The sequence below is a fragment of the Nannobrachium achirus genome (assembly GCF_963921795.1).
Source record: "Nannobrachium achirus genome assembly, chromosome: 5".
NCBI lineage: Eukaryota > Metazoa > Chordata > Actinopteri > Myctophiformes > Myctophidae > Nannobrachium > Nannobrachium achirus.
This window is the reverse complement of record NC_137814.1, coordinates 19,593,604-19,620,541: the sequence shown is the minus strand read 5'-3', so window position 1 is coordinate 19,620,541 and position 26,938 is coordinate 19,593,604. Positions and strand designations below refer to the sequence as shown.

The 26,938-nt window shown below is 45.2% G+C and overlaps 1 protein-coding gene across 2 annotated transcripts in view; it reads right to left on the bottom strand.

Annotated features, from left to right (window-relative positions):
* LOC308285417 (DIS3-like exonuclease 2) overlaps positions 1-22,670 on the bottom strand; it is a 31,582-nt gene extending 8,912 nt beyond the window's left edge. For both annotated transcript variants that reach the window (XR_013962061.1, XM_080726170.1), the window contains exons 1-17: positions 22,583-22,670; positions 16,114-16,925; positions 15,373-15,503; positions 15,208-15,261; positions 13,016-13,117; positions 11,963-12,113; positions 11,593-11,672; positions 10,948-11,177; positions 10,437-10,610; positions 9,696-9,775; positions 8,904-9,016; positions 8,508-8,615; positions 7,685-7,918; positions 5,050-5,129; positions 3,806-3,989; positions 2,546-2,632; positions 2,262-2,409 (exon numbers count right to left, since the gene is read on the bottom strand). Coding sequence is in view for 1 of the 2 variants with exons in the window: in XM_080726170.1 (XP_080582296.1) it covers positions 2,262-2,409; positions 2,546-2,632; positions 3,806-3,989; positions 5,050-5,129; positions 7,685-7,918; positions 8,508-8,615; positions 8,904-9,016; positions 9,696-9,775; positions 10,437-10,610; positions 10,948-11,177; positions 11,593-11,672; positions 11,963-12,113; positions 13,016-13,117; positions 15,208-15,261; positions 15,373-15,503; positions 16,114-16,900 (2,743 nt within the window). In the remaining variant the exon portion in view is untranslated. The remainder of the gene's footprint in view (positions 1-2,261; positions 2,410-2,545; positions 2,633-3,805; positions 3,990-5,049; positions 5,130-7,684; positions 7,919-8,507; positions 8,616-8,903; positions 9,017-9,695; positions 9,776-10,436; positions 10,611-10,947; positions 11,178-11,592; positions 11,673-11,962; positions 12,114-13,015; positions 13,118-15,207; positions 15,262-15,372; positions 15,504-16,113; positions 16,926-22,582) is intronic.
* Positions 22,671-26,938: the final 4,268 nt, after the last annotated feature.

The following is a 26,938-nucleotide window of genomic DNA, read 5'->3' as shown; positions in this document are numbered from 1 at the left end:
ACTTTATCGTGATACCGTCCTCTGTCATGCACTGGGTTCAACACCTTTTATTTGCCGAGCTGCATATGCGGTACCACATAAACCCTCTATAATTGGTAAAAGGTACTTTTAATATACGTCCTTGATAGTCTTTTTCTAAATCTATCAAATGTCTTTGCCAAATTTTTTTTGGGCAAATGTTCCGACCCAGGATAATGGATTTTGATTATCATGATAATATCGTAAATTGCGATTTCTTTTGTTACAATAATCGTGATATGACATTTTCATATGGTCCCATACCTACTGACAGTAGTGATGAGTGATTGACCCAGTCCCAGTTGAAGCTCAAATTATTACAACGGTGTTGCTCGCCGAACAAAGTCCTAACGAAGTAAAAAAATACTAGTTGCTCAGAGCCTCAGGCGTGTTCCAGGGGGTCCCCAGCAAAATGTTTTAACTAATTTTATTGCCATTAACATCACCATTAAATCCTATAGAGCAGCGAAGTGTGATGTCACTTCCGTGAAATGGCGTGAAATGTCGCCCTCTACGGGGTTCATGCTGGTATTGTTTTGTATTCAAATCGCCATTGAGGAATTTGCGATGACCGCATATAAGAACTGTGTTAAAAATATAAACACACCATGTGCGCGGACATGCTCTCAGCGACAGTCTGTCCCAGACACGAGTGTCTCTCTGTAGTTTCCAACATTTAGGACAGCGTTGATTACATTTTCTCTGACAACAGGCTATATCAGATATGAATGAATATCATAAACTATGCAGAACCCCCCCCGCTGACAGAAACGCGCACATGGTGTGTTTATTTTTTTAACACAGTCCTTATATGCGGCAAACGCAAATTTCCCAATGGCGATTTGAATACAAAACAATACCAGCATGAACCCCCTAGAGGGCGTCATTACGCACAAATGACGACATGGCTTCGTTTCTCTATTGTTTAGTATTACAATGCCATGGGCCACGATATTTGCATATAAATACCAACCACAGTGGCTGACATTCACACCTCCCAGAGAAGTTGAAATTCCAGCGTCTGGACGAACAACATCTCACTTTTTAACTGAAGCTATTCCTCACTAAAACATTAGTAAAATGCCTGTAATATTTTTTTTCGTGATCATTAGAATGTCTAGAACATGTACATATGTTATTATTGTGAAAAATATCCCCAAAATGCAAATTAGAGCATGATTTATGGCTATAAAACCTTACAAAAACATTATTAATTTTTTAACATTACATTTTCCTGTGATTAGGACTCCTACAACACCATCTGATTTTTTTTTTATTTATTTTTTGGCCAGTAGAAATTCATTTGGGTCTTGCAGGGTTAAAAAACAGCTGTAATTGACAATAACGCCACGTTTTTCTTACCTTTTCACGCGGGCGCGTGTGTCCATCGTGCACAATCATGCACGGAGCATGAATCGCATTGAAAATCCAATCAGGCGTTCATGAAATGGCTGCCGTCATGTTTACACAGTAAGCAAATGGAAACAGGATCATGAATCCAAAAATCGGTTAATGTCCCGCCTTATTTCCGGTCTAGACCGGAAGAAACCCATATTCGTTTTTTTTTCGTTTTTAATCAAATCGAATTAATAAAACTCTGGAAACTCGGGCCGTGGCGGCCTCTAACAATGTTAATAACTTGGGAAACTCGGTATAGGACAGTAAAAGAGTTAATAGAGCAATGCGACACGAGCGATGAAATCTCATTAAAATACATTTGTTTCAATGAGGACATCCTGACCTACCGCGAGCGACAACGTGCCGTGCCGCGACGTCGTCCACCCCTCCTGTTTTCGCTCGCGGAGCCTCTATTTGAGCGAGGTTTCGCAGCGACGCCGTCCATAGAGGTAAATGGCCATGTCCTGCCCCCCAAACACTTTATATTATTATTTATTTATTTGATTGGTTCAGGCTACGTAGCAATGCAGGGCCAACGCTCCATATGCGGACAGTATTTAGTGGGACGTTGCTAGCTCGCGTGCAGTGAACAAACTACTTTTGTGTTTGTTTAAGCAACTTCTCCACCTATGTTGAGGGCAAAAATAAGAATTAATCAAAATTAAGGGATTTAATTCAATCGAATGCCAGAGTCCCCCCCCCCCAGCCTACCACCTGGCTAAGCCTTTTTCCTGCAGGAAACCCTGAACAGATATACAAGCTCACAGTGCGTCACTTCGTGCTGCTTGTATATCTGCTATTTTAGATTTGTTTTCCCGTACAATGGTGAATCATTTTCCACCCACCCAGTGAGGCAGCCAGCAGCCTGTGTACGATGACGTCAGCGTAGCGTCGGATGGGCGAGGTGAAGTGAGTGTAGAAGGGAACGTTGAGGGCGTAGTGCTTGAAGAGAGACTCGTCCTGGACAACACCTGTGCCGAAGTACACTGCCATCTAGGGGTGGGAGGATAATCGTTATTATCTTTTATCGTGATGAAAAGAAGAAAAAAAAACACTCAAGATGATCAAGTGACACAGAGATTCTAACACAGTATGCATGTAAAGTATATTGCCGTTTGTAAGCTCCAACCTGCATAGGTCTGAAACACATGTTGGTTAGGACCTCCTTCCTGGCAGTGGAATACTCATCATCGCTGAAGACATCACGGAGGCTCCTCTGAGGGTTAGGACAAGAACACATTTACACTCATTAATAAAAACAAACAATGTCTGTCTGAGACTTCCAAAGAGACGACTGGGTGAAAACGTTCCTTTAGAACTTAATTGGGCTCGGGGGGGAAAACACGCCCCCTAAAGTGTGTGGCGCGTCGAAAATATTTTTGGCACACAACACTCATTTTCCAGTATAAATCAGGCTTAACCCCTCCTTAGAGATTTCTCTGGAAGGAGGGAAATGGCAAGCATCCATTTAACTCTACAGCGGCTCATTTTGGTCTTGTGGCACACTAGAGAAGGTGAGAAGGGTGCAATAAACTAGGTATTTCTTATTATAATACAAAAAAGAAAAAAAAAAGGATTTAACCTAAAACCCTTCTATTATAATACAAAAAAAAGGATTTAACCTAAAACCCATTTCAACCACCATGAAAGCATGCAATGAGGCCGTTTCCATAAAGCTTTTTTGAAAATAGGAAGAGAATCGCCAGAAATTCGAAGAAAGACAAAGCGAATTTAGCCTGATTCTATCCACTGATAAAATGCCATTTTTCGGAGATAGAAATAAGGAGTCGTGGACTCGTGGTACTATTTTTCCAGTCAAGTGAGACACATTGAACATGCAACAAGCTCACGGCTCGTTGCGCTTGCGACTGTTAGCTTGGACTTGGAGGTCTGCTGTTCTCGGCCGTTCTGTGCGCGCGACGCCGTTGCGGGACGGAGAATAATGACGAGCGGTTTTGAGGACAACTGCTCTGATCACACGCGGGGGCTGGGGTGGCCAGTGTTGGTACAAGAGGCGGCCGACCCCCCCAGCACCCCTCCCCGCGAGTTCAATGCATTTTAATTCGCCAAGTGTTTCCATTCACCTTTTGAGCATTTTGTTTTTTCGATAAAGCCTAAAAATCCACCTCTTCCAAGCGCAAAAATGCTTTTGCGAATTTTTTTTTTTGAAGTGTGCAAAAGCCAAAAAAAGGCTTTATGGAAACGCCACTAATGGCTGTATTTGTGCAAAAGCTCCATCCATTGCTTGTGTATTACAGAGGTCAATGTCATACAGATAGACCTCACCGCGCCAAACAAAAACCACTGATCGACAGGAGTAATTTTTCTTTCACTTTCCACATCTAATGCAGACATGGACACCACGCCAAATGTCCAGCAATACACTTACATGCAGAGCTCCAGCAGAGGAGAAGTCGACGTCGAGTCCCATCTGGTCGCAGAACTCCTGCAGCTCCTCCACCATCTTGGCCTGGGGAGGAGGGTGGCGTCGCAGCAGGGCCTGCTCTGGGAAGGCGCGGTAGATGTGGTGCGCTGTGGCGATGTTGGCCAGCAACATGAACTCCTCCACCAGCCTGACACGAGATGGAGAGTCCATGGAAATTACTTTTCTGCATTCACCTAGCACAGTCGTTTCTCAAATGGGGGTACGTGTACCCCTAGGGGTACGCAGGTGTACTGCAGGGGGTTACGTGAGCAAAAACTAGAAAATGGGAACATGTCTTTTAGTGTTATGGTCAATGATAAAACATTGAAAGACTTTGTGTGAACCGGCTCCAAATGTTAAACCAAATTACAAATGTTACTGAATAGAAAGCAATGTTTATTTGCCATTATGCCGTTTTATTTTTAACATATTGGAATGGGAACTGGACTATTGATTTACATTTTTCTAAGCAAAAGGCTTTAGTCAGGGGAAGGGGGTACTCGGCTTCAGAGATCAGTATAAGGGGGAACTGCAGCCAAAAGAGTTTGAGAACCACTGAGACCTAGCAGATGGCTGGCTGCCCCGATCATGGCTTGGATGAGCGTGCAGGGGGAACCACTTAAACCCTATTTTACACTTAGACACCATGGTGTCACTTGGTGAAAAAAAAATGCTGATCTTTAAGTCCTCAACACAGCTTAGCCCAGTGGTTCTCAACCTTTTCAGGCCGCGACCCCCAAAATAATCATAGTTTAACTGGGGACCCCCACACCCCGACGAGCACTAAGAGTTGAGACATGTATAAAACGGTTCTATTGTGAAAATAGCAGATCTACATGCTCACAACGCCTCGCATTGCGAGGCATTGTGAGCATGTAGATCTGCTATTTTCACAATTTCAGCATCTAATATTTGACAATTTGGCAAATGTTTAATTTGTCATTTTTAAACTTTATGTTGTTTTGTTTACTGTTGAGTAAGAAAACAGTGTTGCACATTAAAGGGGACGACCACCCATTTTCAATATTGAACTATGTTATTAATATACCTTCGAGCAGTTGGAAATAGAAAAAATGTCCCCCCCCCCTTCTGTATTGCCTAGAACTGGAGGATTGATGGGGACAGAGTGAGAGGCTGCCACAGATGTTTGTGAGGAGAGCTGGCCACTCACTTGTTGCTGTCTCTGTACTGGTAAACATAGCACTCACTTGTTGCTGTCTCTGTACTGGTAGACGTAGCAGCCCTGTGGCATCATGGTCTCTTTGTCCAGGGTGAAAGAGAGCTTCAGCTGCAACACAAAGCACACACAGTAGCTACTCATTTATGAGAACCAAAACAAGACAAGTGGCCAGTCAACAACTGTGCCTCTTCAAATTACACCCAAATAACTACTAGGGTTCATGTGGTTTATACACATCTGTTCATGTGGGTTCGGGACCCCCCAGGGGGTCCTCAGAGTTACTACAGGGGGTCCTCCAAATCTTTGTGTGATAGAAACTTTTTCTCCTCTTTTCTTATATGCATGCAATTGAACCCTGGTGTTCATATCCTGAGAACTTTAGCCAAAAATAGCAGATCTACAAGCTCACAATGCCGTTGTGAGCTTGTAGATCGGCTATTTTCAGCAAAGAGGTTTGGTGTAGGGGGGAAAAAGAGCAGACTAAGTACAGAGTGAAAGGTCAAGTTTATTAAGTATTGACGGTTCAAGTGGTTAAATATCTGAAAACACAAATTGACATGAATCCAAAATACACTGATGATTGTGCTGTCAAACGATGAAACTATATGGAATCTATGAACAGGTTGTGGGGGTCCCTGCTTCATCCCTCTCTCAACTAAAGCTGGCCGCACACTAGCCGATAATCGGGCTATTTAATTACCCTCCCGACAATCGGGCTGCCACCGACTGAAACGGGCCCGACAATCGGGCATGAACGTCGTCTAGCGTGAGGTCTCACAGATCCACTCGGAGCCCAGCCGAGTGGCTCGGAGGACGATCGGGGGTTGCCCGACTCTTTTCAAACATGTTTGATATTTTCCTGGATCAGTACTGGTCTGGAATAGCAGCAGGGGACTGATTGAAAACAGGTAGGCCTAGGCTACAGCAGCCGCTGATAGACGCAAGTCTCTGAGCATCTGAGTGACAGAGCTATCTCTTTTTCTCCCTCTACACACACACACACACACACACACACACACACGAAATCAATCAATCAATCAACAAAGACGTAAAACTAGGCCAAACCAATTAGTGCAAGTCTGGACTCGCTAATAACTTTCCAGCTCTGCTCTCCTCCTCCAACTTTATGGTTCTCACTCTCAAATGTATGATAAACCTGTGCATTCTCCATGTTTCCACCTCAAAATGCTGGATTACAGTTCTTCAAATGGACCAGACAGAACCGTCCCCCCCCCCCCCCCTCTCTCTCTCTCTCTCTCTCTCTCTCTCTCTCTCTCTCTCTGGGACATTGGATTTGGATCTCCGTGCCCTCGGATCTTTTTTTAATGATTATAGCCTATTTGATTGATCCATCCGCCCACACCGCGATAATTTGTTAAAAGACATCTTGAACTTGAACCTGTCTTGAACTTGAACCGTCCGTGGTGGAAGCAGCCTACAACAGCAGCTCACCCCACGTCAGTCACTTTCTCTGATGGTCCGTGCACGGTGCAGTAATCTCTACTCCTTTCAAGTTCCAATTGGCCATAGGTACAGCGTGTAGCTTAATTAATGGGCCATCATCAACTCGTTGTTTGATCTACCAGCTGGGTTAACAACTCCTGGCTACTCCGGCCACAGCGCGCCCCGCATAGCCAGGCGTTTCGTATTTTAACAGACAGCAGGTTTAGAAAATATGCGCGCACGTTACCTTAACTATTATAAAATAAAATGACTTTATCAAAACTGACAATGATAAACCTGGAGCGGACATGAAAGAAACATAATGGATATAGGCCTAATAGGCCTGTCCTTTTTAAAGCATTACAGTATAAAGCATTACATAAATACACTGCTTATTATTTCAAATAATGATCCACATCCATCCTCCCAGGTTGTATCATGATTGCTTGCGATGGGAATTAAAACTCAATGGTCGCGAGTTTGTTTTATATCAGCAGAAATAGTCACTACCAGTCAGTCACAGACTGGAGTGGGAACAGCACACGAGTGCAAGTAGGCCTACACGCCCACTGCCTGATCTACAAACCTACAATGTGGCGCGGAGGGACGCAGTTTGATCTCGGAGATCTGATATGTTCTCTGCGCAACACAGTCATACGACTAATCATAAATCAGGCACCATGCCACCATGAGAAGCACCAGCAGACAGCGCGCAGAGGGGGAAAGTCGATCAGAGTTGATCCATGGATGAACATGAAACGCGTCAAAGTGAACTCATAGTCATAGTATCATTTGAAGCTTTTTTTTTTTTTTCGTTGCGTGAGGCAATGGTGTGTTTGTGAGTGGATAACATAATGTGTTTGTTTGTATGTGCGTCTGCACGCGTGTTGCAAGGCGAAGCTCTCGGAACAGTGACGTTTTGTATTCATTATATAAATTATTTATTTATTATTGCTGTGTTTGGGCCCGACTCAATCGGAATAGAATCCTGTAGCGTGCGGTGCGCCCGACTGTTCAAAACGGCTAGTGTGAGCCCGTTTAGATTCTCTGGCCAGATAATCTGAAAAAATGATCCTGTAGTGTTTAATTCTACCCGATTCAGTCGGGCCCGATTATCGTGTAGTGTATGGCCAGCTTAAGGGGTCCTTAGCCTGAAAACGTTGAAGACCCCTGCTTTAAAAAATAAAACAACAATCAAATTTGAATGAACCAGAACTAACCCGGTCCAGCCGGAGGGCTCCGTCTTGGAAGCGTTGAGCTCTGAGGTTCTTGGCGATGGCGTGCATGTTGAGCACAGCGCGCTGGATCTGGTCGATGGGGTGCTCGGGGGCCACGGGCGGCAGCTCCTCGGGAGAGAACAGCTTGTCCGGGGCCTCAATCATGCACTGCGCGTGGTCGTAGCTCAGCTTCACGCAGGAGCGGATCACCGAGCGGCCGAACCACTCGCTCAGTATCTGGGAGAAATGGCAAAGTGTTAAAATGGCACAATACAGGCAAAATGAGGTGGAGAAGACAAACATACACACATGCTACAGTTAACCTCACCAAGCACCAAGTAATTATGGGCTGTGTCTACCAGGGCATTGCTTTCCTGAGCACAACGTACGTTTTTCATTCAGTTCATATATGTATTAATATTATTCAGCTTCCATGAGTATAGAGGAGTCTGTTGTGACACAATGACTCTAGTGACGATTCTGTCAGAACAATCAGATTTCTGCAGTGTTTTAATGTAACGTTTTGGTATCGCATCAGCTCACATTGAACCTCCACTGAGATGATGCCAATAAAAAAGTACCAGGTACAAGGTACTTTTGCCTAATGGAAAACCAAGACATGTGAGTGGAGACTGTTATCTGCGGTTATCTGGAGAAGCGACTTTACAGAGAACGGTCACATGAGGAAGCCGCAGAGGAACATAAAGCGTTGGTTCTCAAGGTGGGGTCCGAGTGTACCCTCAAGAGTTATGGGGGTCTGTGGCCCAATTCATAGCAAACTGGGGGTCCTTGAAATAAAAGATTGAGCATCACTGGCATACAGTACCTTCCCCTGTGGTGTGATGGTCCAGATGACTGAGAAGGTGAGTCTGTCGGTGAGAGGATTCAGACTGCACAGCTCCTCACACAGCAGCCGTGGCAACATGGGGATCACCTGAGGATCACAGTGTTGACAGAGGATGATAGAAAGGTAACCACATAAAACCTAGGGTTCCTATAATTCTGTGCATGGCATAAGGGGCGAAGAATCTACGAAAACAGCAGGTCTAAAAAGCTCACATTTTGTGAGGTTATAGGTTTATAAGAGGTTATATTTCCTGCAAAGATTTTTATGTTGAGGGGTAAAAAGGAGGGGACCAAATATAGAGTACTCCGATCAATGAAAAATATAGCATGCAAAATATATAAAAATAAAATAAAAAAGAATCCTGATGGAACAAACCTTTTGGACCATGTATACACTCGTGGCTCTCTTGCTGGCCATGGAGTCCAGAGCGTTGCCCTCTTGCACAAAGTAACTTACGTCGGCAATGTGGACCCCCACCTCAAAATTACCTGCAATTACATAAGTGATTACATGATTAAAATAAAATAAAAAAGACAAAAAGAATGGTTTGCAATTGCAGGTAATTTTGAGCATGCATTGCTGTATATTTGAAATGTTTAACACTTATTAGAGCTTATTACGTTTTCGGCACTCAGAGCACCAAGCTTTACAAGTTGGAAAACAAAACAAAAAATTCCAAACCACTCAAACACCAGCATCTGTATGTTGCGGTATAGAGCCCTGAGGGACTCCAGTCCTGGGTTTTAGTACTAATAGTCAACCATGCTTCAGATAGGTGCCAATAGCAACATGAGTAGCTGTGGGGGCGGCTTTGTTTCAGGAGGTAGAGCAGGTCGTCCATTGATCCCAGCTCCTCCTGTCCACATGTCGAAGTGTCCTTGGGCAAGACACTGAACCCCACATTGCCTCCTCCAATGAGTCGGTCGGTGTTAGCTTGCCACCATTGGTGTGTTAATGTGGGAAGTGAGGACGCTGGCGTCAATTCACTTCCCAATGTGTGAATGAATGGACCACTGTAAAGCGATTTGAGTTCGCAACTTGCTTAGAAAAGCGCTATAAAAATGCCATCCATTATACAGTAGCTCTGATCACTGCTTTCTGAAGGCAATTATTTAGTGCTACAGGTTAAAGAGATGGCACCTTGCAGGGGGTTTCCAATACACTTACCATCTGGGAGTGGTTTACAAGACAACGCATCATCCAGGTCTCTGGCAGTAGCCGGGTCAATGGTGAATATACACTCTTTCCTGGGGACAAGAAGAGTGTTACTACAAATATTATCCCATTTAGGCCTAGAATTATTGAATGCTTTAACCAGTGGAAAATAGCAGATATACAAGCTCACAGCGCTGCGAGCTTGTAGATCTGCTATTTTTGAAAAAGTCGTGAAAATGTGTACAAATCTTTGAATACATGTATTTTCAAAGCGAACGTTTGTAACTCAAATTTTGCTTCTGGGTGGTCCCTGGAACTAGATATTTTGAGATGAGGGTCCGTGGCCAAACGGAAAAGGTTTGAGAACCACCACTGACATAGTAGTCTCTCAAGAACAGACTAACTGAGCTCCAGTTAAGTGAAAAGGACCTTTTCTTTGTCGATGGCTGGCCAGATTGCTGACATAGAAACATAGGTTTTTCAAAAAACCTTAGAAGGATTCAAAAGACACTTAATAGAATCGGGTAAAAATTCAAATTTTCAAAAATAGCAGATCTACAAGCTCGCAGCGCGGCACTCGGTGCCGCGCTGTGAGCTTGTATATCTGCTGTTTTTCAATAGTTAAAGCATAAAATAATAATACACTATAATGTGTACACGTTCTAAATGGGTTAAGGTTACAAGGTAACAACGTGACGCTTTTTCTTGAGCGATATCAAGGAATGGAGCATGACAGAAGCTGCACAGCCTCACCTCAGGTCTCTCCTCTTCTGCAGCTCCTCCGGTGGGATGGTCCAGGGCAGGTTCTGGGGGAGGCAGTGCAGCACCTCCTCTGGGAACTCTGAGAAATCCACATCGTATTCTATCAGGATTCCCTCAGTCTCTGGCTCGATCTCTCCGGCCTGCCCTAATGTCTTTGCAAGGCGGCTGAGGGTGAAACACGTAGATGAGAGATGAACAGTTATTCATGCTGCCCAGTGCCCACTATTATATGTTGCAATATTAGTTTCAACAATTAATTAATTTAAATGGAGGAGCGAAAGCTGCAATAAAACATTTGTTCCACAAATAAACAACTGAAGTGTTATTTTCTTTTAATGTTTTTTTTTAGACAATCTACAAGTTTACAGCGCATGACATCGCATTGTGAGCTTGTAGAGCTGTTATTTTTCTTTACTGTTTTAAAGTGAAAACATTCTCCAAAATGACCTAGCCTAAATAGAGTTTGAAAGTGGCTAAACCAGTTAGAACGGTGTGAGCCCACCCTTGAGCAAAGTTGTTGTCTGACGGCCAGTTGGTGATACGACAGATGAACAAGGTGTTGGCGTAGTCGCCTGGGCGGGAGCTGAAGTCAGCGGGACAGTCAGCGAGGGGAACGTTGATCCGCGGCACCCGGTGGTCCACGGGGGCAAACATGGCGATGGGCTTGTTGGGAAGGAATTTAAGGAAGCCTGTGGCTGCCCTGGAGTGTTTTTGCTCGACGATGTACACCACCTGGGACATAGATAGGGAGGCAAGACTGATGATGATGATTTCCAATTTATTTGTTAGGCCAATTACCAATTTCTACCACACCCATGATGACCACTACAGTTTGGTCATGTGGGAGGGTGTAGACGAGTGTCTCCTCCTACACATGAAGTTGTGAGCTACTTCTTTTCATATGACAGGGATAGACTAGAGTTTGACCAGGACAGTAACAGTAACATGTGGAGGAAGGTGCTATACGACCCAGTTCCACAACTTGCTTACAACCTGTAGGAGCCGCCAGTGCAGCGACGGAGATCACCCTCCCCTGCCAACTTCCCACCCTCGAACATGGTTAATTGTGTTTTTTGAGCACCCGGCCATGCCAGATGAACCAGAGGATTCGAACCCTGCTTTTGTCCCTTTTTCAAAGCAAGCTTACTTTGGCCGTCATTTGGAGAATTTCTCCATTGGGTTGTGGGGTTGAAGGGTCTTCAGGGTGTCCTCCCCTTTCCCCGTTGTCTGGAATGGAGCGTACAAACAGATGATGGGAAGAGAACTGATTAGGGAATGGAAGCCTTGCAATTATTGATCGAAAGTCCCTAATGAGCACTCGCGGAATTGTGCAAATATCAGCACTCCTACTCTACAACGTCACTTCGTAATGTTAGTGTGGATATAGGTGCAAGCAAGGTTAGTGTGAATATAGGTGCAAGGTTAGTGTGAATATAGGTGCAAGCTAACTGCTGAGTGAGTGCTTATTTTAGTTTGCCGTCAGCAGTGATCATGCAGTAACTGGACCAATGTGATACCTTTGGCACCGAGCGACATGCTCTTAACTCTGTTGATGACCTCATCGTGGTCGCTGTACTGGTCTTCCACTATAACGTCAGGGCTGGGAAGCCGCACCGCCTTTGCCTGAGACTCGCTGGCACCTTCACAGTCTGTGTCCGACTTCACGACCTGTACATTGGCAGATATTAACCTGCTGCAGATATAATCCCTGTTATCCCTGTTATACTGACTTAAAGGACAACTTTGTTTTTTTTACAGGGTTCATATTTTATATTGTCATTAGAGAAAAGGAAAGGTGAGTGTTAAAATGTTTTCATTTACTTCTTTCTATAGTTTTAGTGATTTTTTTATTTTGATTTGCATGTACGCCCCCAGGTTGGGGGCATGCATGCAAGTGGCTAAATATGTCTTTTTAGGCACAATAAGCCCATTTCCAAGATGCATGGCAATCTTTTATGGGCAGATGTGACTTATGGGGGCTGGTGTAAATAGTAACAAAGAAATTGCCGGCTTATTGTGTCTAAAAAGACATTTAGCCACTTGTACGCATGCCCCCACCCACTGAAATCAAAATACTAAAATCGCTAAAACAATAGAAAGCAGTAAACGAAAAAATATTTTAACACTCATCTTTTCTTTTCTCTAATTACAATCTAAAATAGGAACCCTTGTTGTAAAAAGACAAAGTTGTCCTTTAAAGCAGAGGCAGTTACATTAATAAATACATGTTTAAGAAATCAAAATACGGTTGCCCTGACACAAGCATTGTTTACTTGCTGATTTAACAGATGTTTTCCCCAGTCTCAAAGTGAACTTTTCCATACTGGGTCTGTCTGACAGTATTCTGTCAGCCACAATGTATTATGTTTGAGTCCACAAAAGTTGTGCTTACATTTGTAACCTTTGGTAAACACTGGGGTGAAAAGCAACCATATATGGAGTTTTAATGGGTTAAACTATTGCAATGAACTCAAAATGTTCAATGTTTGTTCTCACTAAGGGAAAGCTCTTTGAGCGACATTGTACGCATGGGAGGTATTAATAAATAAAAGGTTTCTATGAAGTCTTACCTTCCACTGCTCCCGTGGGAGCACCTGCACCACCACTATGTCGCCGTTGAGTGCTCGGTTACGAGCTACAGTCCCATCCAGGAATATATCGCGTGTGCCGTCCTGAGGGAAACATTAACATATTCATGGACATTCAGCTATAAATGTTAATAGGATTTGCTTGTCTGCAATACTCCCAAGTTCTCCATTCCAATCTACAAACCACATTCATGCTTAACCACTAACCGTATATCGTTGTGGAAGTAACCTCTCATCTCTATATTTTCGTAAATTACTTGATCATACTGTACTAGAGCGTCACACAAAAGTATCAATAGTAGCAGATCCACAAGCTCGGAAGGCAGTGCGAAGCGACATGTTTTGAGCTTGTAGATCTGCTACTTTTGCCATTTTTTTTTTTTTTTTTTACATTTGAATGCTGAAAAGTAACCGTTTTGGTTTCCACCCGACAGACACAATATATTTCTTTGACCGGAGTTTCTCCTTTTTTTTTACTCTAAATCAAATCTCAGTACCGGAAATAACATTGTGAGCTTGTAGATGTGCAAAATGTATTTTTTTTGCAGAATGTTTGCCTATAACGATGACCAGAATGGGGATACTAGGGTTCAAGTGGTTAAGTGCAACATGAGGCATTCTTAACGGCAGGTGCCAAAATGTCACGCACCAAATTCATTCCTCTATTTGGATTACATACAACACTAGTTGGAAGCAGGGTTTCCGCTAGGCATTTTTGGGGCCGGCCACCTTGGCCGGCAGGATTATATTTTACCGGCCAATCAATGAATTTATCGGCCATATTATATTGAACGTCACATACGTGTTTGCAGATGAGATACTGTATGTGCATGGTGCACCCAATTGATACACCATTTTATGTTAGCGCTGGGCTTCCTTCCTCTTTATCACAGATGCAATTGCAATCTGTTCCTGAGTTAACAAAATAATAGCCTAACTATCTACTTATGTAGTATCGCATGCCAAAAAAGAAGTGAATAGGTTAAAGTGGGCGCGCAACTCAAGCGAACCGTTTGCGCGCACCTAGCTGCCACACAGTGGCCTACAAATTAATAAGTTAATTGTATATGATTTTGGCTTCACATCATTAAACCTTAATATGCAAACACACAACATTTGTTTTGTTTTGTTAATGTTATGTTGGCGCAAGGAAGGTTACTAACTTGACTTGCCGTTGCTTTGACCACGATGGGATCACATCCATGCGATCAGAAAGTCATGTGCGTGCTTGTATAATATCCATTGATTCCACAGAGTTCGGGTCTCTTTTTTATTATCGTCGAACTGGGTCCAGCTTGGTCTAGATTACCTTGGAAGAACCCCAGTTCTGTTCTGATTATAACACCAACCCCACGCTGTATAGCGCTGATTGTTACAAGGTGCTGGAACTGTCAGCTGTGAAACGTGATGCTTCTCCGTAAGGCCGTGTGCGTCTAAAATAGCAGACATACAAGCTCACAGCGCAGCGCGTTTCGACTTGTTGTGAGCTTGAAGCTCTAATATTTCCAATGCGTGCGCACAGCGCATAGAGATGGGATTTATGGCTCTTTGAAGTAAGCCGGATCTCTGGGATCCGTTCCTTTCAAAGAGCCGTTCAAAAGACTGGCGTACTTTTCCCACCACTGTTCAGGAACGGCTCCCTACTGTGAACCGAATCATATCGTTCATTTCAAAGAGCCGTTCAAAAGACTTGATTCGTTCGCGAACGTCCCACCTCTTACAGCGCAGCATGAAGCAGCAGCTCCGCTGTCGTCAGACTCACAGAAGACAGAACATGATACATATTTAAAATTATGATAGGTTTTAATGGTTGTAGCTTTACTACTTTAGACAAAGAATTATTTGTATAATAAGATTAAATGATAAAATAGCCTAAGAGGCATTTTCCCAGCCGGCCACGGTGGCCGGTGGACTTTATAATTACCGGCCAATTAAACATTTTACCGGTCAATGGCCGGTAAATACCGGCTAACGGAATCTCTGGTTGGAAGATGCTTCTTCAAAACAATCAATTTGATTTATAGTGCCAAATTACAAGTTGTCTCAAGACATGTAAAGAAGGTCAACAAGGTCAACAAGGAATAAATCCTGTTATATTATCCAATGCAAGATTGTCTTCCTTCCTGGTGTGTGCTAAATGAGGTGAAAACATGTCTGCAAATGCGCCAACTTACCGGAGATGGCAGGAAAGCCTCCTGGTATTTCTTGGGGTTGATTCTTAATGTTCCCTAGAAAGAAAATGTATGAGGATATAATAATATATTCACTGACTGGCTCTACTACGAAGTTAAATTCTCACTGAGGATTTTACTGTGTAGATAATTGATGTCTAACATCACCTGAATGAGTTGTCCTCTCTTTAGACCATGGGAAACGTCCTCAGAGGTCATGTAGGATTCATAGATTTGCTTCTTTGACCCTTGGCCCCCTCTGGCGTTCCTATTATTCTTGTCAGCAGGGGAACCACAGGCTGAAAGAAAATTCACATGCACCTTAAGTCTCATGCAAACAAGATGACCTGATCAGCAACATGATATGTGTTAATCCCACCTCCCTGGAAATCAAATCGACTACGACTACATAGACTACAAATGGGAATCGAGATTTGATAACTGCAATCATTAGAGAATCGGAATTCATATTTCATAACCAAGAGAATTAATATTGAGCTCTATTCCTTTTATCAATGTTTGCACGTTTCTTTCTGACTTTGCTCATTGCGAAACGACATCACCTGCATATGCTGCTGAAAAGGAAAGCATTTTAATTTAATTTATTGTGTTCAAATAATATTAGCAGACATCATGCATGCATTTCTTCAACTGTTTCTACAGTGTTCAGATGCAGAGATAATAAGAACAGCTAAAAACCTGAGTAGGCCTATCCTTTTTCCACATTGAAAATCGGTCAGGGAATCCATAAAGAATTGGACCAATAAGCAGAATCAATTCCCTATCCCAGGACCCAGACAGACCTGAAGTAGCCAAATAAAATTCGCCTTAAACTAGTCGGCTAATGCAACTCCCTACACAGCATTCATTCACAACCAGAGAGCGAACAGATCAGACAGTTTCGTGTACCTTGGGCTGCTTGCTGCATGTTGTTGACTTTACTGTGAGGCGACTTGAGCCTTTGAACGTCAGCATCGACCGCAGCACTCGTCATCACCCCGTCCCTTCTGTTCTCCTCCTCCTGGTTCTTTGGCGCGTTCTTCTTCTTCTTTAACTTTTTCTTCTCTTGCTCCTGGCCGCTGCAGCTGGTCTTCATGGGCGACAGGCTGCCCTGGTGACTCGGGGCACAGTCTCTGAGGATGTCTTTGTTGCGCTTCTGGTGCTGCTGGGAGTCCCGTGGTTTGGGAGAGGCGAACTCCTCCCCGGACTCCACGTCTGCATCTTGACCGGTGGCAGTGTCTCTCCTCTCCCCGTGCCTCTGTCTGCCGTTGCCAGACATGGCCTGCTGTTGCTTCCTGTCACAGTCCTGCCAGGCGCCGCGGCTATTCATCTTCTCCATGTACAAAGCCAGCGAGCTGCTCTCTCCTCCTTTGCCTTTCATGGGGGAGGGGAGGATGACGCTCGAGTCGGAGAGGTCGATTAAAGCCGGGTCCCTCTTCCACTGTGGCATCAGCATGTCCGGTCTGTCGTTGTGGGCTCCAAGTGCCGCGGTGGGTCCGTTATCTTCCAGCTGTAACGAAATCCCCTGCGCATACTGCTCCAGGTACGACCTGAACTTGCTGCTGTGGTGCTGGCTAAGGAGCCTTGCATAGGCGTCTTTCGGAGGGGGAGTCATGGAGTGGTTCTGGCCACGCTTAGCCTCCCGATCCCGATTACGGTTACCGTTACCCCCCTTAGGTTGCCGTGGAGAATCCATATTGATTTCTTCGAAGATGTTGTGTCTGTACGAAAAAAGAAAAAAAAAAGAAAGGAGGAAAATATTAACGTATGAAGAACATTAGACTGCAAACTAAAAACTGCAAACAAAACACCAGCTAAACATGGCACCTCAGATTAAATAACTGTCGACCACATGGCTTTTACGTTATGGCAGCCTTACACCTAGCTCTGGTCCATAGCGTTAGTGGAGTTCTCCCTAACGCTATGTTCCTCTACCTCCGTATTCCTTGGCAAAACCGGAACACCCCGCCGTCTGGTCCAAAAATAACAAAAACTGTTCCGCCCCTCATCAAACCAAAGGTATCAGTGGACAGTTGAAAGCTTACTCTACTTAGTGGACGAGGTCTGACCCCCCCACCACACGATTAAAATACATTTCTAGGGCAAAATGAAAAATATTCCACCGGATGGAGACGCTCTTCCAGGTTTTTACGAAACAGCGCTTCCAACGTCGCAGAGTTGAATAACACACAGTGAGGCGTGATTATGGATCCAACTGGGAAAGATGGATGGAAACGGCAAAGAGCGCTCGTTTTCAGTTATTGTCCACGACATTGCAAGCGGCGCGAAGGCCAGCGGACCTTGGTCCTGCTCTTCGCCCCCGAGCGCCGCAGGCGCGAGTGGCCGCGAAGAGCGGGCCAGGGCCGCGCGGCCGGCGGAGCGCCGCGCGAGTTACGAAGCCGTGGTGAATGCAATCGTTATATTTATGCCCAGGCCGTAAGGCCTGGGCAAGCGCACGATAAACGCCATGATAATTGGGTTTTGGTGCACCTCGCGCGGTCCAAGTGACTACAACGGAGCGCTCCCTACGTGCTCCCTACGTCCGGTTCAGCCAATCACAAGCTTCAAAAATGAGTCCGGGGCGTGGTTATCCATCTTTCCCAGTTGGATCCATAATCACGCCCCAGTGAGACTAATGCTCATTGTAATTCGGTCCTCTGACCTGCGCGGCAGTAGTGAGTTGGCACCTTGATGGCGACGACAAATAGTGAAAAACGAGAAGAAATGGAGTCTCCATCCGGTAGAATATTTTTCATTTTGCCCTAGAAATGTATTTTAATCGTGTGGTGGGGGGCTCAGCCCGCGTCCACTAAGTAGAGTAAGCTATCAACTGTCCACTGATACCTTTGGTTTGATGAGGGGCGAAACAGTTTTTGTTATTTTCGGACCAGACGGCTGGGTTTTCCGGTTTTGCCAAGGTATACGGAGGTAGAGGAACATAGCGTTAGGGAGAACTCCACTAACGCTATGGACCAGAGCTACCTTACACCATACAACTTTTCATGTGATTTCACTGTTGCAGAGAAATTGTCATTGTCTGAATAAAATCATGTTTTTCTCTAGTTGAATCATTTGGTGTAGGGCTGTATTACCTCCAGTCATTAATGACATCACTCACTCAGAGACCCTTTTCATATACTGTAGGACAGGTGTTACCAATGATACAAATTTAAATGTGTTCCATTTGATGTAGCAGAAGCCTATCCAGGGAGCCAGCCAACACATACTGTAGCAGATAGTGGGGGAGCCAATCAAGTGATTCTGCTGGTTGTAATTTTGGAATGATAATTGTTGGAGACATGTATATCTTCATTCTTGGGGTTCTCACAATGCCAAAAAAACATGTCTTCAATTTTTCTTTTTGGGTTTAGCATGTGTAATTAGCATAATTAGCCAATTAATTGCCAAAAACAGGAAATGGCAATAACTTTGCTTCTAGGTAACTTATAAAGGTGATCTAAGAGTCTAAGTCCATGTTTGTGAGGTCCTTAAATTCATATGTTACCATTGTGAAGTCATACAACCTTTCATAATTAGCATAATCAGCTTAAATTATGCAAAAACGAGTTGAAAATCAGGAAATCGTTTCATTTTTCACATTTAGCTGACTTTAGAGAGATAATCTGAGACTCTTATTGACTAATTGAGTATGTTTACAAGTCCAGAAATTCCTATCCTGATGTAAGTAAATGCAACCTTTTGTCATTAGTATAATCTGCATACATGATTTATTAATTAGTCTGAAAGTAGGAAATTACCTGTTTCTTTTTCTATTAGGATATCCATAGATTAATTCTTGTCATAATTAGCAACTGTGCTTCAGCTGTGAGGGATCACAGCTGATAAAGCTAATCATAGTTATTGAAAACACCTGAATGATGCTGCTTGGACACATCACAATCGCATCATGAAGGTCACTGGAGGCTTTGTGGGCATTACTCAGAATGCTAGTGCTAGGGAAAGGTTCTTCTCTGATCGCACCAGAGCTGAGTAGACTTGCTGAAGAAGCATGCCAGATGGCTGGCACACAAACAGCTACACAAAAGGAGCACCATGACTTGTCCATTGCTGTCTGGACAAGGCAGGAAAAGAATGTACTTCGATTGAAGCATGTGATCAAGTCATCTTTGAATCCTCTAACATAATGATGGCAAAGACCTACCCAATATCATCACAAAAGTTGTGATGCCACCCCACGTGGGAAAGATGTATGCAGCCAAGACGAAATTGGCCAGCAGAACTATGTTGCTTTTGTGAAAGCGCGCATTAACAAAAATGAAGTCAGTGTCTGGGCCAGAATGAAAAAGGTTCAACTGAAGATGTGGAAGAGTGCAGGAAAAGTTGTGAAACACAAGCTCGCTGACCAGGTGGTGGAATTGAAGGATGACAGGTCATTGTTTGCTCGAAAGCTGATTGTTGCTCGATCACGGTCAGAGATCAACCTCAAAGAAGCCATTGGCCAGCACGAGTTCACTGCCAAACCACATGCTCTCTTCACAGTGACTGGTGAGCTTCGGCCCTGCACAGACAAGAGCAAGCTCATGACCATTCTCGAGGAGCTGCAGAATGAGAAGAGGACTGGTAACGTTGGTGTTGATCAGCAACCACAGAGTGCTGCCACTGACAGTTGTCCCCTGCCATCTAAGAGTGTAAGTGTCATAGATGGAATGGCATTGGTAGAGGCAATGGGAAAGCCATCATGGATCAAGATATGTTCCCAGTGGGCTGACCACTTCATAGCCATACTGGACAGGAAGACCAAAGAACATAGTGAGACCCATGTAGTATTTGACCGCTATGATATTGCATCTTCACTGAAGGAGGCCACGCGTATGCGACGCCAGGGTGGCAAGCCCCCTACCACTTATCATGTGGAAGACAACACACCGATAGGGAAGGTGTCTGAAAAACAGTTCTTGTCAGGTATCCACACCAAAGATGAGCTGACTGTCTATCTTGCTAAGAAAGCCCTCCAACACTTCCAGGGGAAACCCAACGTTTTCATAATCACGTCAAGGCAAGATGTCCACTCAAACTATATCGATGTAAAACATCTCCACAGCTCACAGGAAGAGGCTGACACAAGGATAATCCTGCACAGCCTGGATGCTGTCTGAAGAGGGGCAACACAGCTCTACATTGAGTCCCCGGACACTGATGTCTTTGTTCTTGCAATCCGACGGTACAATCAGCTGTGCAAGGACACCTATTTCATCACCGGTGTGGGAAACAAAAAACGTATCATCTCACTGGAGCCAGTAGTGCAGGCACTGGGTGAAACGAGGACTTCAGCCTTACCAGGGTTCCATGCCTTCACTGGAGCTGACAAGACAGGCCATTTTGCTGGAAAGGGAAAGTTAACCTGTTGGCAAGCCCTAAACCGGTGTCCTGTGGAGGTGGTATCTGCATTTGCTACTCTAGGTACTTCTGACACAGAAAAAAAGATTGAAGCATTTGTTTGCCAGCTGTACGAGCCCGGTACAAATCTTGTGGATGTTGGTGAACTCAGGTGGAGGTTATTCACAAAGAAACAATTATAAGCAGAGAAGCTGCCACCTACACAAAGAGCATTACATCAAGCCATTGCCCGTGCCCATTACCAGGCAATGGTATGGTATCAGGACCACATACCTAACCCACAGATGCCACCAGCAACTGAATATGGATGGGAGGCTGAGGGAGATCATCTGGTGCCAGTCACAACACGGGATCGCCCAGCTCCAGCCACCATTACTCAACTGATCAAATGTGGCTGCAAGAAATCCCAGTGCATGTCACATTGTTCTTGTCGATCTCAAAATTTGAACTGCTCCGAGATGTGCATGTGTGGGGAAGATGAAGAGGTGTGTTGTAATGTAAGCAAGGCACAACTGTTGGGGATTGACGATGACGACGACAAAGATGGAGACCCTTCTATTTAAATGTGTTTACAGAACTTTCTGTACATATTAGTATAAACAATCTGATAATTCTGTGACCATTTCTCATATTGTTCTTTATTTTATACAGTATGAGGGATATATAAAGATTAGCTATTTCTGGTTTCGGTGTGATTATTACATAATAATTACACAGACAAAAGGTTGCATGATTCATGTATAGGATAATAATAATTCCTGGACTTGTAAACATACATCTTAGAGTCTGTGAGAAGCTTTCAAAGTTGACTAAAACAAAGAAATGCAGCAATTTGCTTATTTTCACCTAGTTTTTGCGTAATGTATGCTAATTATGCTAATTAGGAAAGGTTGTATGACTTCACAATGGTAACAGATGAGTTTCTGGACCTCACAAACATGGACTTAGACTCTTAGATCACCTTTATAAGTTACCCAGAGGCAAAGTTATTGCCATTTACTGTTTTTGGCAATTAATTGGCTAATTATGCTAATTACACATGCTAAACCCAAAAAGAAAAATTGAAGACATGTTTTTTTGGCATTGTGAGAACCCCAAGAATGAAGATATACATGTCTCCAACAATTATCATTCCAAAATTACAAAAATTGATAGGCTCCTCTACTAAGAGCACCCTGCTATTTTATTTGACCTGAATGTAATAAACCTGACTTAATATCATTGTAAACACCTGTGTTAACCCCACTAATTGATGTAAAAATGGCTGCATTGAAAAAGAGACATTCTAGACCTCATTATTAGTTTAAGAATGTATTATGCTACATGAAAAATAAGGTTTGTTTTCAGGCTACAATATGTTAGTGCTTTTAGCTAGCTAAAGAGGTGTCAATTGTAAAATATTACGGTCAGTTTACGAGTCCCAAAGAACAGAACAGAACCACTACTGTTGTGTCAGTGTCACTTCCACAGTGACACCGTCTGAAACAATGCTTTTTGTCAACGATGGATTTGTTTGTACTAGTGTAGCTAGCTCAGCTAATGTTAGATAATAGGTTAGCATCACAGCCACTCTATGATGATGATCACAGCTCCCTGAACAGGAGTTCAGTTGGGAACCACCATCCCACTAAGTATGACGTATTTATCGTGTCTAAATAAAAATTAGCAGTAATGAGTAAACTAAATCTATATCAAACATATCAAAAATGGTCGTTTTCATACAGAAAAAATAAATTCACAAAAAATGTACTGTTTGTTTCCCATGCAACACAGTCTAACTTAAGGCAGCAAATAAAGGTAAATAATTGAGTTGACAAATGTAATTTACGATAATAGCCAAGTTTAGACGAAAACGTGACAATGCTACATGATTGTGTAAAATTGATTGTGCTACCATTAGCCACCACAGCCATGTGTGTGGGCTTGTATTTCCCTGTTTAACATTATGACATCAAACTATTGTATCTAAATGAATGAACATGTTCATTGCGTGAAAGTGGATATAATTTAAACAACTTACTCAGTAAAGAAGATCTTCGTCAGTGATGAATGATGATGGTAAAAATTGTCTGCCAGTGGTGGTGGTGGTGTGGAGGAGGGTGGTGGTGTTGATGTTTTCCTTTTTCTTCTTGTGGGCTGCCTGCTTGGCAGTTGACAAACCAGTTGTGCATTACTGCCGCCAACTGGACAGTAGTGTGGAACAGGAATGTTGATGAAAACATATAATTCTCCCCTTTACAAATCCCGCCCCATTCTGCCCTGTTACTATGGTGGTACAGATGACCCTGGGCAGATTGTTTTTATAGTGGCAGTGAATGGGGGGAGAGGGTATTTTCATTGCCTCATCATTGCAATTTAAAGTACCAAAGGAAAAACATCTAGGTGATATTAATAAAAAATCACACTCGTGTGAACTGAGCGGTGGTGTGTGTGTGTGTGTGTGTGTGTGTGTGTGTGTGTGTGTGTGTGTGTGTGTGTGTGTGTGTGTGTGTGTGTGTGTGTGTGTGTGTGTGTGTGCAACAGCGCCCCTCCCTTAACATGTGTGGTCAGAAAAGGTTACTGCAGGCTACAGACAGACAGACACGGAGACACGGAGACAGACAGACCCACACACACGGCCACGTAGGCCTATAGGAGCGTTGTGACCACCGCTCAAAAGGGAAGACAAAGGTACAGTAGTTACATTGCAAAACAGGGGGTTTCCCCGAAAATATATGTTTTAATTTGTTTAATCCCAGTGGGACAGAATCACCATTGCAGATTATTTTATAGTGGAAGTGGATGGGATTTTTCTTTTTTTCATAGCCTCATTACAGAGCTAAAGTACCCAAAAAAACACAGCAATTACATAGCAAAACACAAGTGTTTCGTATGAAACACCTGTTTGTTAAGAATCGGAAGGAAGCACTCCACTCCTATGGGTGTCGCTAGCGGCAACCAAGAATAACAGAATCACTCACATATACTCCCGTAGGACAATTCCCATTGGCCGAAGGGTATGTCCGTCAAATGACGTACCCGCCTGGAGGCGGACCCCTATAAATTCCCCATCCGCCGGATGTTCCCCCTCTTTTGAGAGAGCTCTGCGCAAACTCACGAACAGGGTCCTCACCGGAGTGGAGTGCTTCCTTCCGATTCTTAACAAACAGGTGTTTCATACGAAACACTTGTGTTTGTTTACGAATCTCCAGTCAGCACTCCACTCCTATGGGAAACATAAACTCCCGGAAGCGGAAACGAACCAACAGGAATTAAGGAACCCTTACAGACTAGGCCCACCAGAACCCACCTCAATCCCAGTCTGCCCCAAGTTAAAACCGAAGGGAAAAACTCAGGAAAAGGGCCCCCCTCCACCAGAGCCACTACCCTCTGGTCTTGGTGGAGGAAGAAAAGTGTAAAAACACTTACAAAACTCCCTGAGAGAGAAACCCTACCAAGGGACTCAGCTCAGGAGGAAGGGGAGGAAGCGGCCACCCCAAGGACAGAATGCGCCAAGGAATGAGGCGTTAAGTCCAGGTGATAGTAAGCCGCAAAAGTGGAAGGCGACCTCCAATTAGCCGCCATACAGACCTCTTGGATGGAAGTCCCTTTAGCGAGACCCCAGGAAGAGGAAACTCCCCTAGTCGAATGGGCTTTAAGACCGAAGGGTCTAGCCACCTTCGCACTGTCGTACGCCAAATTAATGGCGTCCACAATCCACCCCGACAGAGTCGACTTAGCGATCTCAGTCTTACCAGTGGACTTTCCGTGAGAGACAAACAGACTACTAGACCGTCTGCGGTCCTTAGTCCTCTCACAGTAAACTCTCAGCGCCCTAACCGGGCAAAGACAGTTTAGCCTTCTATCCTCCTCCGAAGCGAAAGGAGGAGGGTGAAAGGCCAGAAGTTCCACCGGAACTTCCTGAATCCTCCCGTTCTTGGGTAAGAACTTGAGGTGAGGTTTGAGTAAGACCTTACGGTCATCACCCGAAAACCTCATACAGCCCTCATCTACAGAAAGAGCATGAAGGTCACTGACCCTCTTGGCTGTAGTCAGAGCCAGGAGAAGAGCCGTCTTAAAGCTAAGAAGATTCAAGGAGATAGACTCCAAAGGCTCAAAGGGAGCCTGACTCAGACCCCTTAGGACCACCTCAAGATCCCATGAGGGGACCAACGGTCTAGCTGCAGCAGCGTCTTGTTTGACCCCAGCCAGAAACTGAGACACCCAAGGGTTCTTAGAAGGTTTAGAACCCTCAAGGCCATTGTGGCAGACATCAATGGCAGCCACATAGCCCCTAAGAGTAGAGGCTGCTAGCTTCTGGACCACACAGGACTGCAGAAAGTCCAAAAGGTCCTTCAAGGACGCAGAAGCCGGAACCACCGAAGGGCGGTTCGACCTGCACCAGGAGACGAAGGCCTCCCATTTACCCCTGTACACTTCCAGAGTACCAGGAGCTCTGGCCCTCTGCATCGTGTCTATGACCGCAGGGGCCAGGCCGGCAGCCCTCAGCCTCTCCCTTTCAGGTGCCAGACCCACAGGTCTAGGCGCTGGGGGTCCGGATGGAAAATCTCCTGGTTCGCCTGGCTCACCAGATCCCTGAGTAGGGGCAGGCGCCAAGGCCGACCGACCAGGAGAGGCGCTATCAGGGAACTCCAAGCCTGAAAGGCTTTCGTCCGAGGTGATCACCTTGCGGTGAATCACCTCTCCCATTCTGACTCCGGCCGTCAGGAAGTCGGCTCGCCGCCAGGGTAGCAGCGCCTCCACAGTCCTGTGAGGGACCTGCACCAGAGCGCGACCCTCGGTGGACGGGATCCGAAGGGATAACATCCACCTTTGAAACGGTCTCATGTGAAAACGTCCTAGTTGCACAAGGTGCAGGACTGAGGCCATGAACCCGTGAGGCGCATGACCCTCTCGTAACGGACTGAGTTCCCCGTTTGGAAGAGGGCTGCACAGGAGAGAAACTTCTCTATCCTCTCCTGCGAGGGACGGGCGATCATTGACTGCGAGTCCAGAATGGTCCCCAGAAAGGTGGTTCTCTGTGAGGGTGTGAGAGCACTTTTCTCTAGATTGATGCAAAACCCCAGAGACTGTAGGTGGTCCAAAACCAACCTGGTGTGACGCGCCACCTCCTGCTCGGAGCTCGCGCAAATCAACCAGTCGTCCAGGTAGTTTGCAATCCTGATGCCCTGGCGCCGTAGTGGTTCGAGCGCCGTCTTGGTCACTAGAACGAAGACACGGGGGCTCAGCGACAAGCCGAAGGGGAGAACTGTGTACTCGTACACTTTCCCCTGGAAGGCGAACCCGAGGAATTTTCGGTGAGGAGGATAGATGGAGACGTGTGTGTACGCGTCTCTTAGATCCAGAGAGGTGAACCAGTCGTTCACCCTCACCGAACGCAGCAGGCTGGCAGAAGTCAGCATCTTGAATTTGAAGGTTTTCAGATACTGATTCAAAACACTTAGGTTTAGAATGGGCCGTAGCCCTCCCGTCTTCTTGGGCACGAGGAAGTAGGTGGAGTAAAACCCCAGCCGAGTCTCGTTTCGAGAGACCTCCCTTACTGCGCCTTTGAGAAGAAGGGCTTGTATTTCCTTTCGTAACGCGGCCGCCTTGCGGCCCTTCTCCCTGGTGAAGAGTACTTTGGAAGTTAGAGGGGGGGATTTGTAGAATTGAATCCTGTAGCCCCTTCTTATGGTGCGAGAGATCCAAGGGCTCGGATTGCACCGCTTCCATTGCGAAAAGCAGTCTGCCAGGGGAGTGTAGAGAGGAAGAACGGTCGGCACAGCCCTCGCGGGACGCCCGGTGTCGTTTACCGAGCGCCTCTTGAGGGGCCTTGCTTCCGTCGACACGTCCTGACGTGATGACGTCGGGAGGGCGTGAGACGTTCTCCTCGGCGGAGCCGGATGGGAAAACGAGCGTTCCTCTGACCCCAGCGGAGCCGGGGGAGGAAGCGAACGTACCCCGGGAACCAGCGGGGCCGGGGGAGAAAACGAGCGCGCCTCGGGGATCGGCGGAGCCGGAGAGGAAAACAAGCGCTCCCGCTGCCAAGGGGCCGCCCGGGCGGGATGGCCGGAACGACGGACCGAGTGCACCTGAAGAGGAACGGTCACGTGGTTCGATGCTAGCGGTGTTGGAACAGAGGGTAAAGGAACTTTTCTGACCTTTGCCCGTGGAGGGCCTAAAGGAAACGTCTCCAAAACCCGCGGAGACGGACGTTTTAACTTTAGCTCGTTTGGCCTGTTTGAAAACGTCCCGAGAGGGCTCATAGATACCTTTAGCAGAGAGTCTTGCTCTGGAGAAAGGAGTGACCCTGGAACAGTTAGAGAGTGTGGAGGGGAAGCTATGCTGCTCTCTAGTGGAGAACCGTGAGAAGGAGGATTTACACTGGGAAAAAGCA